The sequence below is a fragment of the Diabrotica undecimpunctata genome, chromosome 5 (genome assembly GCF_040954645.1).
Source record: "Diabrotica undecimpunctata isolate CICGRU chromosome 5, icDiaUnde3, whole genome shotgun sequence".
Taxonomy (NCBI): domain Eukaryota; kingdom Metazoa; phylum Arthropoda; class Insecta; order Coleoptera; family Chrysomelidae; genus Diabrotica; species Diabrotica undecimpunctata.
Window position 1 is genome coordinate 143,131,411 of NC_092807.1, and position 14,942 is coordinate 143,146,352.

Here is a 14,942-nt window from a genome sequence, read left to right on the forward strand (position 1 = left end):
TTTAGAAGAATTTTCGTTTAACCGTCAATAAATGCTCATCTATTTCTCCATCGTTATACTTCTTTTGTAAAAACTAAAATCCCTGAGAAGTTAAGAAATTTGTATAAATCACTACACGAAAATATTCACCAGTTATTTCCATTGTTTTCTCTTAAATTTAATTCTCAATGGAGTGTCAACAAACCAAATCGCCTTCAAATAAGGAAGTATTCCGAAGAAGGTTATATTAGAAATTTCAAACTTTTTAAATGGCACATCAGATGGCACTTAAGAATACTCACTGTTGTCAAAATTTGGGTAGTTCCCCGCGTATTTATTGTTTTTGGAAATCGTTTCGTTTACAAACTATATATTAGTTGAATAAAACTATTATGTACGTTTACAAAATTCCTCAAAATTCCTGTTATTTGATCATGGTGGCATAAAATTGAACAGATAAAATAAAAACCAGCAATAAAAAATTCAATACAATACAGAAATACAACTACGTCTTTCAGGATATAATTCTAATTTTAAAAATCTAAGAAAAAAATAATAAAAATCATGTAAAAAACAATTTATAATTTAGCCATTCCTATAAAACCTATTACAAGCAATCTACAAACAAAAACGTTCTTATTTTTTCTTGTTGAATGTGATCTATTGACTACATATTTTATTCAAACAAAGTAAAGGAACAACACTGGGGACATGCAATAGATTTACGGGTCAAGAGCTTGTCTACATAAACAAAAATAGAATACGAAACAATGCTAACATGCATCGATGCCAAGTCCAAGTTCATTCAAACATCCAATGCAAAAGAGTAATAACTTACTAGGGCGATTTTCTTCTGGGTATCCGGAGGTGATCATACTCTCAGGACTCCGATGGCGATGATGATGGCGTCGATGTGAGTGGCGACGTTCCGCAGGAACACCGGTGAAGACGGTGTGTGCGCGGTGACCTGGCACCCAAAGTTAACATTTTTACTATTAATAGGTGCATTTTCAACCGAAATAGACTTATTTGCGCATTCGCTAGACGAATGACGAATAGAATAAGTAATTATGTAGTAGCGGGATAGAATTATTTTTAAACTAATTTAGAAAAATCGTGATTTTCGTGATTTTTATGAATGTAGCCAATTTTCTCTCAAAATGTGCCAAATTTAAACATTAGTAATAACATCAAACGAAGACCACATTTTGTACAACATTTTGCATTCTGTTCTGAAATTTCCACTAATGTATCTTAATGTAAAATCATCATTATCGTTTCCTTTAGTAATTTCATAGGTTTTCTCGCTAATTACACTTCTATCTTGGGTCATAACTTAAGACCGGAATATACACAAATTGCATTTTTTTACATGTTTCGCAAATTTTTATAAAAAAAATGTATAATGCCAATATCTTCTGTATGTTTATTATTCAATTACTTCAATTCACCGAGTAATAAACCTTCGTTACGTGCTATAGGAATAAAAAGTTTTAGGTAAACTGATAAGCAACCGGACCTTGCAGGTTACAATAATGAGCAATGTCACTTTTATCTCATTTTGCAGAAATATCGTAAATTTAACCTTCCCGATGAAAGTATCTTAGAAAAAAATATACTGAGATGTGCTACGACGAGACGATAAGAAAAATTAAAAAAAATGTTGCCAATAACATTTCATGTTAGAATTGTCGAAAGTAGCTACTGATTCACGGAGGCGCTATATGACAAATTTAATAATAGGGATTTCCTTACCTTCAAAATCTTTCTCATCAAACGGAACCTTTATTTTATGATCAGCTCCAGGATCTTTTGGTGGTTCATCATTGTAATTTGGAGGGTCCATATCATTAGTTCTGAAAGGAAAAAAAAACTTGATGAGTTAATTTATTTCTAATATAAAAAATGGACAGTAAAGCAGGGTAGTCCACAGTGAGACGCGGTACTCAGTAAGACATTGCTTCTCATTTTCAAATTTGGCGCCCAATTAAGTTGATATTTTATTTGTGGATGGGTTTCGTTTAGTGCTACATGCCGCTGTAGCGAATTCTCATTTTCTCAAGTTTTGTAAAAGAATACCCAAAAAAAAAATATTTTACGAAGGTAAGTAGTTACTTTTAAGGTATTATTAAAGTAGTAATTAACAGCAGGTAGTTTAATTCGATAATTTCACTTCGAAATAATATTATTATTGTTGTTGGCTCTAACCTCACTTCAACAACTTTTATAAGAAATTCAGATGTGGTATTTGTACTTCCAGATCCATTACCAGCCCACCAAGCGACAATGCAACATTTTTAAATTTGGTATAAAATTTTCAGGACTCGATGTTCGATAAAGAAATTGAAATACTTATGTCTCACTGTGTACTGGATACTGTCTCAATGTGCCTCGTATGTTCCGAGTTCTATTTGAAGAAATATGATTTTTGTCTCACTGTGGACCACACTCTCCTATTTTGATATGTTTAAAGTGAAAACGTTTTCTTAGAACATCTTCGGTTGGATTCAAATAGATAAATTATCTAAACGAGGATGAAATAAATAGATAATTTATCGTATTTTCTTAAGAATATAATAAACCTTTAAAATAAGTACTAAATAAAGATTTAATGAAGTTTATAAAATAATCTATTTAGTAGCATTTTCATTATAAATAAAGTAGCCACAACGAGTTCCTCTACCATCTCTCGTGCCATTCCTAACTCCTCAGCTATTATAAGTATATCTTCGGTGATACGTAACTGTTTAGATATTTTCCAACTATTTTTATTCCCTTTGTGAGCCAATCCAAATTCTTAAAAGTTATTTTTATGCGACTACTATTAGTATGTAATTTGAAAGTGGTTCTTAACCAATCTGAGAAGGCTCTCAACCAACTACGAAACAAAAAAATCCAAGGATAGATGGCATACCAGCGAAGACTTCAAAACATAATGGGCAAGATTGTTATAGATGTAATATTGGATATGTGCAACATGATATGAATCACAGGTAAATGACCTGAGAAGTGGTGCTAATCATCCTTTATCCCTATCAGATATCCTAAAGATAGCCAAAGAACAATACGGATTCTTACCAGGAAAAGGAACATGTGAGCAGATATTGCACACGTAAGGAAGAAAGTAGTAGACGAATAGGATGGAGGAATCCCTATAGGAGGCAAAACAATCAGTAACGTGCAATACGCAGATTACTTCACGATTATACTAACAGCGAATAAAGTCGAAATAATTAACAACAAAATATGAATTTAAAATAATAGGTAATCAGAGAGGGTTAAGCAGAGGCAGGTATACGATTGATCAGATTTTAAGGATGAAACAAATATTACACAACAGCTACGAACAAGTAGGTTTGCACATTCTGTTTATAGACTTTAAGCAGGCATAGGAATCAGTCGATACAGAAAAACTATACGAAGTAATGTATCTGTTAAAGATACCTACCAAGCTACATATTAAGTACTACTTTATTTGACTTTGTAATATTTTAATTGAGCTCTTTAAAGATTACTTTTACACATATATTACGAGGAATATTGTACAAGACTCAATTAAAATCCTGATAATAATGATTAACAATACTCACCAGCCGATACACAAAATTATTAACATTTGATAACTGGGTTTGTCTAACTTTAGACAAACAGCTCTATGACTATTATTTGTCTAAGACCACGTACAATAAGTGCAGGATACCGCTATGTACTGATTGCAACTTTTACTAAATTTAACTTAGCCTTGAGAAAATCAAGTTTTCTTATCACGGTTTGTCAACAAGCGAATTGTCTCAATTTCTTCCCAATTGCAAATTTCCTTATTTCCTTTTTAATTACAGTGACATTTGCCTACATTAATTCGATTTTTATATCTTCTTAATGATGTTGCATAAAGACTAATAGAGGTAATTTCACACTAATCCCTTATTAGAAGGAATTTTACAGAAGACATTTTACATTTGTAGAGTTACAATATTTCTTCTTGTCGAAATATAATGCATATAATTCTTTGATCTCAATTATATGTTTGTAAACAATAAAGACAAATTATTGTTTTGCTATTTTTGTAAAGACTTGTTAAGCCTTCTACTCGTACCACTGACAAAGACGAGTAGAAGCAATTTAGCTGAGCAATGTCACAAATTAATTGCATTGCTCTTATAGTGATCCTTTCCCAAGTTTCCCAACATGTTCCTTTTCTAACTTGGCAGCACTGTACTGAAGACGACCAATAGTCAGAATTACGTATATACGATTGTCTTCCATCGGTATACCTATTTTGTTTTTTATTTTTCTGTTTTGCGAGACATTCCATTACATTTTACTTTTATTATTCACTCGCATTAACCCTATATATATATATATATATATATATATATATATATATATATATATATATATATATATATATATATATATATGTATATATATGTATATACATATATAAATATATATATATATATATATACATATACAAATATATATATATATATATATATATATATATATATATATATATATATATATATACATATATGTATATGTTAAGAGCAAAGCCCGAAATTGGACAATCCTAACATTGTACACAAATTATTGTCCACTTCTAGCAATGTACCCCCAAACTGTACAATGTCCGAAATAATCGAAATAATTTTCGACACGCTCATCGGTTCGAATCGATTATTATTGACAAGCGACACACCAAATCAAAAATTGAAAAATCGAATCGAAGAAGAAATTGTTCTACAATAGGGATATTGTGCGTGAAACATTTCAAAGCTTCAAGAGATAGATACATCACTATAATATAGGGGAGATGTTTGTAAAACATCTTAGATTTTCAAGAGAGATGTATGATAATTTAAAACAATTTAATTCTACGAATCCAAAAGTCAAAAACGCTGGTTAATTATGAATTTAAAACCTCAATTGATGTTTGTTTGTCGTTAATAACAAATGGGGAATAATTGTAAAAATCGATATGAATCGATATCTGATATATTATCTTAAACTTTGACACATGGCTACTTATTGAAATTCGAACATTGTACAGCAATTCTTTTATACAAAGTCCGACGATTATATATATTTCGGAGATTGTACAGTAAAGGGGTGCAATGGTAGAAGTGGGCAAGATTTTCTGTACAATGCTAGGATTGTCCAATTTCGGACATTGCTCGTAACATATGTATATATATATATATATATATATATATATATATATATATATATATATATTATATATATACATATATAAATATATATATATATATATTATATATACATATATAAATATATATATATTTATATATATATATATATATATATATATATATTATATATACATATATAAATATATATATATACATATATATATATATATATATATATATATATATATATATATATATATATATATATATATATATATTGACGAAAAAATCATTTTGTAATAAAAAACAATTAATATAAAGTTTCATCTTAATAATGAACAGGATTATAATACAGGAAACCTGTAATTTCGATCAATCACTGTCAGTTGAACAAACCATGACATTCATGTTAGTTCATGGTGTAATTTTCTTTTGATATGAATAGTTTTTTTGCAAACATATTGCGGATAAATGGAATTCTTGAATTAATGATTTACAAATACTTACACTGCAATTTATGTAATATTGTGATAATAGTCATTATAATATGTAACACGTACTGTATATTGGCTTTAATTTTGTTTATTCGGGTTTCTCTTCTGGTAACAAAATTAAGAATTCAATATACCGGTGACACATTTTGCATTATCTGAGAAAATTTGTCATAAGTAATGTTAATTTTTTTACAGCATCAAAATGTAGAGATTTTAACAAAAAAAGCGCACAAACTATTTTAAAAAAGCAGACATTTTGACGTGAGAATTTTTGATTGAAATTTGAGATCTTTTTTCGATATTAAATCAAAATTAGGGGAAAACATATTTTAAATAAAAAAACATTGTGTGTTTGGGACAAAAAAATTTAGTAAAAAAAAAGAAAAATTTTTTTTGCCCGTAAATGGTTTTGTAAATTTTAAATTTTGTCACATTTTCTTCCTTTATATCCATGAATCCATGATCCAAAAAAGATCCAAATTCCATCAATAATAAGACTGACATCAAAGATCTTTCCAATATGTATCATAATTCAATAAATTGAGTTGTTTTTTAAATGCACTATGGCAGATTTTTAAGTTACGACCCTGAACCACTCATACTTTAAGATATCTGCCAGATGTCATCTGTCAATGTCAGATACCAATTTTTAATCCATGTTAAACTTTTTAAAAAAGTGTAAACATGAAATTTAAATGTAAAATGTAATGTTTAAAGTTTAATAAAGTGCTTATTGAAAATGGCAAATTTGCCGAGCGTGCAAAGTGACCTTATTCCATTTGGATCTTCCAGAACCTTCTTCATGATGCTTGCATCATTTTCTGTAGCTAAGAATGGACCGGGTAGATATACAACAAACCCGTCTGTTGTGCAGATGGTAAACGGCTTGCACAACGGTTTTATCTTCTGTCCCGAATATGATTTTCTTTGATACCAATTATTTCTACTTTTTTGGTGAGCTAAATAAGCTCCATCGAAAATTAATGTGAGCTGATCATCCGTCAAATTAAATAACGTTATGGCATAAACAGAAGTATGGTTACGGATTAAGTCGTCTCTCACGAGACTTTTTACTCCAAAATATTGTGGCAATACATCTCTCTCGAATGAATTGATTACAGACTCGCAAAAATCAGATACTTTGAGCTCATTATCTATCCCGAAAACTGATGAAATAAAATTATTTGATGATCGAGTTCTTAATTTAACAATAATACTGGTTATTGTTGCCTGTTATTTTAGACTCGACACAATTCTGCTGTAAAATTCAAAATCAATTCAAAATAAACACAAAAACAGAGAGCCATTGAACATTTGAGGAAAAGTCCCGCCGAAAATATAAAGGCCCTAACACGCAAACTGACTAAGAGCGATAAAGAGGATATAGCCCTACACACGCAAACGCGCTAAGAGCGATATAGAATGAAAGCCCGATTATAACAGATATACATGGCGTTGGTAGTTGTGCCGCGTAATGTCAACTACCGTGCGGCGCAACTACCAACGCCATGTTTTCTGTTACAATCAGGCTCCCTGGATATACGGGATGTAAGGCTAAGACATGAACGCCAAAACAGTTAAGTAAATATAAAATATAAAATAAAAGAAGAATGTTATAAGCATGGGTATAACGCTCTTGTATCTAAGCGGAAGAGTAAGGCATGGACGAGCGTGGTACGAGCTTATGAATGTATATAACAAAGATCTCAAAAGTCATGGAAATATATAGATATGCGTCTGTGTATAAATGTATGTACATTGTGATATAATATCACGTATATAGATATATTGGCTAGCTTAAAATTCCACAACTTTTGAGTGTACAAGTGCGTTCTAATTCACGATTCATTTTTCGGAATCTTTTGAGGTTATGTAGTAAAAACATGGAGAAAACGGGGTTTTTCGGTTTTTGGATCATGCTGTAGGAAAAAATAATAGTTTTAATAGCTTATTTCGATTGTAAAGATATATAAGAATACATATAAAAATATGAATTATCATTAATTTATGTTTATGTTGTTGAGGTTATGAGTCAAAAACTTCAGAAAAACGCCAAAAAAACAGTTTTTTCGATTTTTAGGCATTTTCCACGTTGAAAATAATAAAAATACCTATGCCATTCGAAAGAACGGGAAAAAACCCATAAAAAAACATTGTTTTAAAGTTGGCCAAAAATTTCCGACATAACCTAAAATATTACTGAAAATTTCAAATATTTTTCCTGGGCTCAATTTTCAAGCTAAAAATCTGAAAAAAATCAGGCAATTTTGTATTATTAAAATACGCTTTCATGAATTTTTCCAGATTTTTTGCAGCAATACAGCACCTAAAAAAAATTATTTTTTTTAAATACGTTTTTTCCCATAGCGAACCCCCAGATACACTTAGGAATTTGAAAATTTAACTGAGTGAATTTTTAATTATGTCCTTTCGAATGGCCAGACCCAAAACTGAATCGAGCATGGTGCAATTTTGACTATTTTATCCCGCTATAGCCTTTTTCGCATTACGTACCGATACCAGGATAATTGTTATGTATTACAAATATGGGAGTGTACGTATTCTTTCTAATCGTTCTTAAGTCTCATGGTCTCATGATGTTTCTTGTATACACTCGAAATTTATGTAACCTTTTTATGTTTTAGTCCAAAGCTATCCCCCTTTCTTGTAGTAATTCTAATTCTTTACAACGTTATGTTTTAGTCCAAAGCTGTCCCCCTTTCTTGTAGTGATTATAATTCTTTACAACGTTATTTCATGCGCTTTCCTTTGCGGACTGGAAGGGAGATTTTACAAACATGTGAATCCTGATGCCATCCGGGTCCTTGATATTTCACATTTAGTGAGAAGACTGAGATGAACAAAGCCGTTTGAGTTGGTGTAAAATAGAATAAAACTGAAAACATTAGTATGTGGTTGTAGACAAGCAACAAACAAATAAAACAATGAATGGACAGACAGGTGCCAATGAAACAAACTTTAGGTAAAATCGTAGACGCTAGAAAGGCTGATCACGATTAAATTGCCTATAGGTCTTATTTACCAAATTTAAATTACTTAAAATAACCGATCATGGAATCAATACGTTAGTTCAATCACAAAAGATACTTCTCCCGCGCAAATGTGGTCAAAGATAAGACGTATGAAAGGCCATAATACATCCAGCAAAATAGCCGCCATCTCCCTGCAGGATCATACAGTTACCGATGATCAACATATTGCAGATATCTTTGCCTCTCATTTTTCAGATAAGTCAAATATTACGAATCTTCCCAATAACTCAGATACCAACATTTCCAGCCCCAAAATATTTTCTAACACCAGCTCTATGAATCTTCCTTTTAATCTCCTAGAATTAAACGAAGCCATATCTTCATTGAAAAACTCAGCAGCCGGTCCTGACGAGATCCCATCAATATTCTTAAAAAATCTCCATCCAGACACACATCTGAAACTGCTAGAGTTGTATAATAAGATCTGGTCTCAAAACCAGTTCCCAACGTTATGGCGACAAGCAACTACAATTCCTATTAAAAAGAATGACTCATCTCCAAATCTTCTAAAATCATATAGACCAATTTTTCTCACTTGTTCACTATGTAAACTGTTAGAAAAGATGGTCAATAAACGCTTACTATGGTATCTAGAAAGAAATAATATTCTTGACCCATTCCAAACAGGTTTCAGATCAAATCGAAGTGCAATGGATAACCAGGTCACACTACATACTGATATTGTTAATGCATTTTCGAATAGAAGCGAAGTCATAGCAGTAACTGTAGATATCCAAAGTGCCTTCGACACTGTACAAAGACCTCTAATTCTAAGAAAATTAACGGAATATAATTTTACTGGTAACATTTATTTATTTTTAAAATATTTTTTAACAAGTCGATATTTTAGAGTATTAACAAATGGAAAAATATCAAAACCACACGCTTTGGACAACGGTTTGCCTTAGGGCTCAGTCTTAAGCACTACTTATTTTTACTTAGCATGAATGACTTTTCCTCATATATAAAACCACCAGTCAGGTACTCGATATATGCTGATGATATTATATTATACTGCCGAGGCAGAGTCACAGCTACCACCAGCACTTTGCTACAAAACACAATAAACAAAATAGACACCTGGTCTACGCGTGCTGGATTTGTGTTTTCAGCTCCTAAATCCAAAGTAATTCACTTTACCAAAAAGCATAGACCTAATCCACCTTCTATAACTCTAAACGGACTTCGTTTATAAACAATTAATTATATGACACTTCTTGGTATCACCTTTGATAAAAAGCTTATCTGGAGATAGCATATTCAGAAACTTAAAGGAAACTGTACCCAAAGAATCAATTTACTTAAATCTCCTGCTAGCTTCTCTTGGGAGCTGACGAAGAATCTCTTCTTAAAATATATAAAGCGTTAATTCGCTCTAAGCTAGATTATGGCAGTATTCTTTATATGACATCTAGTAGCTCCCTACTAAAGTCTCTAAACACGATTCAAAATACATCCCTACGACTATGCTTCGGTGTTTTCAAATCAAGTCCCGCTGAAAGTCTGTGCGTTGAATCTTCCGAGCCACCACTCCATCTAAGAAGGCAGCAGCTTCTACTTTCATCCTTTGTAAGAATATCAGCAAACCCAAGTAACCCGGTAATAAATCTAATCAATCCCATAGAACCTCCCCCAGTAAACGCTTCTAATCAGTCTCTCACATTACCACAAATATTATCTCCTTTATTAGATTCCATCAACCTCTCCAATACTACTTCTATTTATACCCCCAAGACAGCTCCATGGATGCACAACCTTCCAATATTCAATACTGATTTATGCAGATTCGACAAAACAGAAACCCCAAACCTAATCCTTAGAAAATCCTTCCAAAACATTCTTAACTTAACACAATTTGATGAAATTTTATACACCGATGCGTCCAAGAATGAAGACTGTTGTGGCTCCGCTGTGTCCACACTGACGACGACAATAAGCTCTGTGCGATTGCCTAAAAGTTGTAGTATCTATACCGCAGAATTATATGGAATACTTCAAGCATTAAAGACTTCAATCCGTCCTACTTCAAATAAAAGCATAAAAATCGCCATTTGCACTGATTCTCTTTCCTCGATTTATTCAATAAGATGCATTTTCTCGAAAAACCCACTAGTCCAGGAAATCCACACTATCTGTAACCAACTATATTCTGCTAACATAAAAGTCATAATGATCTGGACTCCATCTCATGTTGGTATATTGGAAAACGAAAAAGCAGACCAAGCCGCTAAAGCAGCATGTTCTTCTGACATAGCCTTCCAAGAGGTCCAAATCCATACGGATCTTAAAATATTGGTAAAACAAAAAATCCTCAGCTCATGGGTGGACCTGTGGAGTAAAACAAAAACTAAGCTGCATGAAGTTCAGCCCAACTTATCTCGCGTCAATATCTCCTCTATGAACAGGAAAGAAAAATCAGTTATTCACCGACTACGAATAGGGCATACACGTCTCACACATGGATACCTTATGGCATCAGAAAACCCTCCAGTATGCCACTACTCTAATAACGTCCTTTCCATCAAACACGTGAGAGTGGACTGCTGCCAGTATGACTCTTCCAGAAACAAGCACAGCCTAAAAGGAAATCTAAAAGACATTCTCAGTGTTCCAAACCGTTTTGACAGTGTTCTTAGATTTTTAAAAGAAACAAGTTTATTTCAACTAATATAAACAGTAAGAAGACGAAACTCCTGGCTAAAGAATCTACGGGAATGGTATAGCTGTAGCAGCAACGAATTGTTTCGGTCAACAGTTTCGAAAATACGTATAGCCCTGATGATCGCCAACCTTCGGAACGAAGATAGCACTTGAAGAAGAATATAAACAGTGCATAGTGATAAGCTTTATTGTTCTAACCTTTCTATAAAAAAAATGTTCATATTAAATTCTTGTACCTATACCTATATAAAATATGTATAATGTTGTAAACTATTGTACCCGTGTCAATGACCATAAGCTGTCGAGACAAGTTAATTTTAAATAAAAAAAAAAATAACCGATAGGTATTTTAGTTAAAAAAAATGAAAAGATATTAGCTTAAATGCACACAATTTTATTGATCTTCATATATATTATTTAGAAAAACAATATTCTAAAAATATTAAATCTACACGTAATAGAAATATTTTATATATACGTAATAAATCCGTCTGAATTAAGTAACAACCGTCTTAATGTATAATTGGCAAAAAATACCTAGTCTATCATCATAAATAAATAAACTAACTTGTAGCCGGTTTTTTAGAAATAAAAATCGATCATTAATGTCTATATTGAACTATCATGATTAATCTAAATAATTAAAATAAGTAATTACATTTAACTCGCCTGATAAAGTTTTGATTGATAATAGCTGTCGGAAAATTTCAAAGTAAACTAATAGATTTCAAGTATACTTATATTCAGTATGACTTGAAAAATTATTTAGTGGCTGCTGATTACAATCAAATTAAATATTGCATCAAAATACGAGTACTTCAGTTATTTAGAATACAAACAAACTAGTAAAACTACTATTCTTAACAAAGTTTATTTAATTTAAATTTTATTTGATATGGTAAGATAAATAATTAATGTTAGGTTTATTTAAGATTAAAATCCCTACAGTTGGTTATCAACAAAGAGTTTATCTATAGAAAAAAGAGGAGGTTAGCAACCCAGTTGTCTTTGTATTTGTATGTCACTGCACCATCATTGTTCGAACGACTACGGCTTTGAAAATAACTGTCAGAGAAAGAACTTCCGTCCCAACAATCTTCGTAAATTTATCAGCTAAGAATTTTGTCTTCTACTAAATACCTCTTCCCCTCGTTATTTATTTGAATATCGCACCAAAAATGAAGTGAATTTTGAAAAATTTTGGATTCTTCACCTGTACCGTTAATTCGATCAACTGATTAACTTAATCATTTATATCTTTCGTTACTTTCGCTCAGTGGATGCTAATAATAAGCGGTTTAATAAGTTTTACGATTCGATAACAGGGAGCGTTGCTACTTGATTAAAGATTTTTTGAAGCGAAGCCTCAATACTTTTTTTTCTCTACAGTAAAATGCTAAAATTAGCGCTACAAGATGGCGCTGTCACGGGTAGCGTCATAGAATATCAGTTCTTGACATGGATTCACGACTCTCGATCAATTCGCTTTTAGTCATCATATATTTATTTTAACCAGGTTTAAATTAAAAACTGCATTAAAATTACTAACAAAATATAGACAATAAATGAAAAATAAAAAATTAAAAGAATATCTGTCACTAAAAGTATCGATTCGTATCGATTGTCAAAATTTAATAAAAGTCGTAAATGTCATCCGATTAATAACATTGAATCGTCTGTTTAAATTTTTATAATAATTCTCGTTTTAAAATAATTTCATATAAATATAATTATTATTTTTAAACATATTATTTAGTTTATTTAATAATTAAATTTACTATCAAATGATTTATATTTTATTATTAATATTTACTGGTTTATCATAAGTAAACAAATAATGCTTTGTTAATACGTTAACTTAAAAATACATAAAACATAGGATGAAACTCCGCGCTAGTCTGCAGTACCGCCTACTGTGCCACTTTTTTATGTTGGCACACTCTTCATATGAAAGTGTGGGAAGTTTTATTTTAATCCGTCATCTCATTCTTTGTTTACAGTTTATTTAGTATCAACGTGCCACTGTATTTTTTACAATAAAAAATCAAGTATCGTGTAGTGATTGAATTTTTATTTTTGGATTTTTTATATCAATTTAAAAGCAAAGGTCGTCTGTAAACAAATGTTAAAAGCACGACTCTTCGCCTTCAATTAATACTGTTAAAAAATGGGTTGCTGAATTTAAACGTAGCCTTAAAGGCAATCCACGTCAAAAACATCCAAAAACTGCAACGAAAGATAGTTAGTAGAAGATCTAGGCATCTCATTTGGCAGTATAAGCAATATTTTGACTAAAGTATTTGGTTTCAGAGAGCTGTGTTCACGATGGTTGCCACATTCGCTAACAATGGAACAAAAACACATTCGAATGAGACTTTCTGTGCAACATTTAGAGCGTTTTCGACAGGATAAAGTGGAGTTTGTGCATTGATTCATTACTATCGATGAGACCTGGGTCTATCACCGTGATGCTAAATTAAAACAAGAAGCTTAAGAGTGGTGTGAGCCTGGTTCCGTAACAAGTTCGTGTCCAGAAATCGGCCAAGGTGGTATCAGCATCAGTTTTTTGGAATGTGAAAAAAATTTGGTTTTTTGATTACTTGCAAACTAGTGAAACAATAAATTCTGAATATTATTGTAACATTTTAGACCAGCTGAAAGAAAAAATTCGTGAAAAAAGAGTCGAAGACTGCAAAAAAAGAAAATCCTTTTTCATTACGACAAAGCGTCATGTCATATGAGCATTTTGACAATGGCCAAAATCCATTAATTAAAAGTGGAATAGTTGGAGCATCCACTATATTTACCAGATTTAGACCCTACTGACTTCCATCAGTTCATAATCATTCTGTCGTTACAACCCTGCGTGGTACTAGTCTTCTCAATAATTTCTTTTTAGTCGTCACTATCCATGGCCTTCATCCGACACGCAGGTATTCGCATACTATCAGTTATCACATTGCGGTGTTACATCGCAAGGAACGATACCACATTTCCTAAATCCCGATTTTAATATCTCATCCCTAGCCTTTTGTATTTTTTTTATTACTGACCGTAAAAGCGTTGAAAAATGCTGTTTCTCAAGTACATTTCATCTACTCCCTACATGAGTTTTCTTATATTCAGATGAAAGTTTATTCCAGGTCTTTTTCATTGAAGCAAATAATGCAAAAATATAAAATGAATGTCGTGTTTTTGACACAAATACAGGACTTTAACATTAATATGAGAAGACAAACTGTCTGCTAAAACAACCTTCTTTCCCTGAATTTTTTTAGGCCTGGGCAATAGAATAGCATTAAATCAGTTTGCAAAGGTCTGGGGTCAAACGCGTACCAGGAGGCCCATTTTTAGTCCAGGTATCGCACAAATGCTTGGATTTGTATACCACATAGAAGGTAGTAGCTCACCAGCTGCATTTCCACACATAATAAGAGAAATGCTACTCTTTGAAGAGTTACAAATTCGTTTAGGATATTTAACCCCACGTTTAGTTAATACCTTTTTTGTCCGGAATCATCTGTTTTAGTACACTCTTCTTCTTCTTCAGTGCCTTATCCGGTCCGGATGTTGGCGATCATCAAGGCTATCATGGTTTTGTT

The 14,942-nt window shown here is 31.8% G+C and overlaps 1 protein-coding gene across 6 annotated transcripts in view; it reads right to left on the bottom strand.

The window, feature by feature from the left end:
* Positions 1 to 14,942, bottom strand: part of Ndae1 (Na[+]-driven anion exchanger 1) — a 207,912-nt gene that overhangs the window by 91,792 nt on the left and 101,178 nt on the right. For 4 of the 6 annotated variants that reach the window (XM_072532888.1, XM_072532887.1, XM_072532891.1 and 1 more), the window contains exons 4-5: positions 1,735 to 1,835; positions 818 to 946 (exon numbers count right to left, since the gene is read on the bottom strand). In XM_072532888.1, coding sequence (XP_072388989.1) covers positions 818 to 946; positions 1,735 to 1,825 — 220 coding nt within the window. In that variant the 5' untranslated portion in view covers positions 1,826 to 1,835. Of the gene's footprint in view, positions 1 to 817; positions 947 to 1,734; positions 1,836 to 3,569; positions 3,665 to 14,942 lie in introns of those variants that run through there. The other 2 variants (XM_072532889.1, XM_072532893.1) reach the window with 2 other exon arrangements.